This window comes from Nicotiana sylvestris, chromosome 7, assembly GCF_000393655.2.
Source record: "Nicotiana sylvestris chromosome 7, ASM39365v2, whole genome shotgun sequence".
Taxonomy (NCBI): Eukaryota; Viridiplantae; Streptophyta; class Magnoliopsida; order Solanales; family Solanaceae; genus Nicotiana; species Nicotiana sylvestris.
In genome coordinates this window covers 64408442-64411361 of record NC_091063.1, presented here as the reverse complement: position 1 = coordinate 64411361, position 2920 = coordinate 64408442, and the positions used below count along the sequence as shown (strand labels likewise).

Sequence of the window (2920 nt, the reverse complement as noted above, 5' to 3'; positions counted from 1 at the left end):
GTTAACAACAATTTTGCATATAATGTTGCAGTTGAAATAATGCAACAAGATGAAGATCTTGAGCCAAAACCTGTCGATGAATGTAGACAGAGAAATGATTGGCCAAAATGAAAAAACGCAATTCAAGCAAAATTGGCTTCACTCGAAAAATGTGAAGCTTTCGGACCAATAGTCTGAACGCCTGAAGGTGTCAAGCCAGTGGGGTAAAAATGGGTTTTTGTGTGAAAACGAAATGAGAAAGGTGAAGTTGTAAGATATAAAGCACGACTTGTGGCATAATGGTTTTCGCAAAGGCCTGACATTGATTATATGGACACATATTCTCTTGTGGTAGATGCAATTACCTTCAGGTATCTAACAATTCTAGTAATCCATGAAAAGCTTGATATGCGGTTGATGGACGTTGTCACAACCTACTTATATGGCTCACTGGACAATGAGATTTTTATGAAAATCCCTGAAGGACTTAAAATTCCTGAAGCACATAAAAGTTCAAGAGAAACTTGTTCAATAAAGCTTCAGAAATCCTTATACGGATTGAAGCAATCAGGGAGGATGTGGTACAATCACCTTAACGAGTATTTGCTAAATGAAGGGTACAAAAATGACCTTATTTGTCCTTGTGTCTTTATTAAGAGGTCTAGATCTGAATTTGTCATCATAGCTGTATATGTTGATGACTTGAATATCATTGACACTTATAAAGAGCTTTCAAAAGCTGTAGAATGTTTGAAGAAAGAATTTGAATGAAAGATCTTAGTAAGACAAAATTTTATCTTGGCCTCCAAATTGAGCATGTAACAAATGGTTATGTCCATCAATCAACATACATTGAAAAGGTTTTAAAGCGATTTTACATGGATAATGAACATCCATTGAGTACCCCAATGGTTGTGAGATTGCATGACATAAATAAAGATCCATTTCGGCCTCAAGAAAATGATGAAGAGCTCGTGGGTGATGAAACTCCATATCTTAGTGCAATTGGGGCATTGATGTATCTTGCCAACAATACTCGACCAGATATTGCTTTTGCAGTAAGCTTATTAGCAAGATTCAGCTCCTCCCCAACAAGAAGACATTGGAATGGTGTTAAGCATATATTTAGATATCTTCAGGGAACTATAGATATGGGATTGTTTTATTCTAATGAATTCAAGTCAGAAATGATTGGCTATGCCGATGCAGGTTATTTGTCCAATCCACATAAAGCTCGATATCAAACAGGCTATTTGTTTACATATGGAGGTACATGTCACGACCCCAAACCAGACCCAGTCGTGATAGTGCCTCTCGTGAAGACAAGGCCAGCCGACACAATTCCCAAATTCAATTCAATAATGTTAATAAGTCAATTTAATGCCTTTTCAATTAATCAGATATTGCATAATATGAGTTTAAATGAACACTGCAAAAATAAATACAGCCCGACATCGGGGTGTCACAAGTCACGAGCATCTACTAGGGTCTAAATACAACTGAAAAGTCTGAAATGTACAAAATACAGACTAATGAAATGAAGAGGGAGAAAAGCAGTGCTGCGAACGCTGGAAGCTACCTTGCTAAACTCTAGTAACTCTGCCTCCGATCATCCAATACCCGCTACCGGGTTCAGAAATACCCGAATCTGCACACGAGGTGCAGGGAGTAAAGTGAGTACTCCAACTCAGTGAGTAATAATCATAACTAAAGTCTGAATGGTAAGAAATCACGAAAAGTGCATCCACATGTTGTATAGAAGCAATTCAAAAACCAGTAAGAAAGCAATGAAACTGTAAAATCTCTTAAAATATCTTGCTCAGTTTAAACTTCTTTGAAAATGACTTTTTCAATAGTTGCGCAAATGAATGCAAAACAATTAGTGCAGGTAAGCACATAAATCCGCCCCTCGGGCACAAATACACAATTAAATAGGTACATGACGGGCAAATACGAAAGATAAGCACATAAGGTTCGCCCCTCTAGCACAATGTCAACAAATCTGCCCCTCAGGCAATATCTCAGCACAATACCAGCCCCTCGGGCAATCACATAGAACAATACTAGTCCCTCGGGCAATCATATAGAACAATACCAGCCCCTCGGGCTATATCTCACATCACAATAGGTACCCGCGCTCATTAGGGGCGTGCAGACACCTGGAGGGGACCCTTACGGCCCAAGCGCAATATCAAGCCACCTCGTGGCATCATAAACAGGCTCTCGGCCTCATATCAATATCAACCAGCCACCTCGTAGCGTACATATCTCAGGCCCTCGGCCTCATAATCAAATCAGTGTATTACCGCTGCGGCGTGCAGCCCTACCAAAAAGTATCCTCACAATACAGGCCCTCGGCCTTACTTAGTCAAAAATCACATAAGTCACTCAGGCAATAGTAAAACATGATGCTCGGCCCAAAATATGATTTAAAATATCATTTCAAGTGTTAAAGCAGAGTAAACATGGCTGAATTTTGAAGACAGTAGAATATAACATGACTGAGTACAAGTTTAAAGTCAAAATAGTGAGGAAATATCAATAAAAATCCCCGAAAGTTCAAATAGTTGGCACGAAGCCCAAATATGGCATTCAGCCCAAATAATGATGATAGCAAATAGATTTCAGTCAAATATACGGTAAAATCATTAATCGGAACGGACCAAGTCACAATCTCCAATAGTGCATGACCCCACGCTCGTCATCCAGCGTGTGCCTCACCTCAATATAGCACTACGATGTGCAATCCAGGGTTTCAAACCCTCAGAACATCATTTACAATCATTACTCACCTCGATCCGGTCCAAACCCTAGCCCGCGATGCCTTGCCCGCTCGAATCGACCTCCGGATGCTTCAAATCTAGCCACAATCAGTACATAATCATTAAAATATGTTAAGGGAACGAAGCTCACTCGAAAATATCCAATTTACATCAAAAAC

At 39.7% G+C, this 2920-nt stretch overlaps 1 protein-coding gene across 1 annotated transcript; it reads left to right on the top strand.

Moving 5' to 3' along the window:
* The first annotated feature begins 857 nt into the window (after positions 1-857).
* On the top strand, positions 858-1390 carry LOC138873234 (secreted RxLR effector protein 161-like). The gene is made up of 2 exons (XM_070151680.1): positions 858-1248; positions 1380-1390. The coding sequence occupies exons 1-2, from the start codon at positions 858-860 to the stop codon at positions 1388-1390; spliced, it is 402 nt and encodes a 133-aa protein (XP_070007781.1).
* Positions 1391-2920: the final 1530 nt, after the last annotated feature.

Excerpts from the sequence above, each read along its gene's own strand:
- LOC138873234 (XM_070151680.1), top strand. The coding sequence starts at position 858 with ATGGATAATGAACATCCATTGAGTACCCCAATGGTTGTGAGATTGCAT.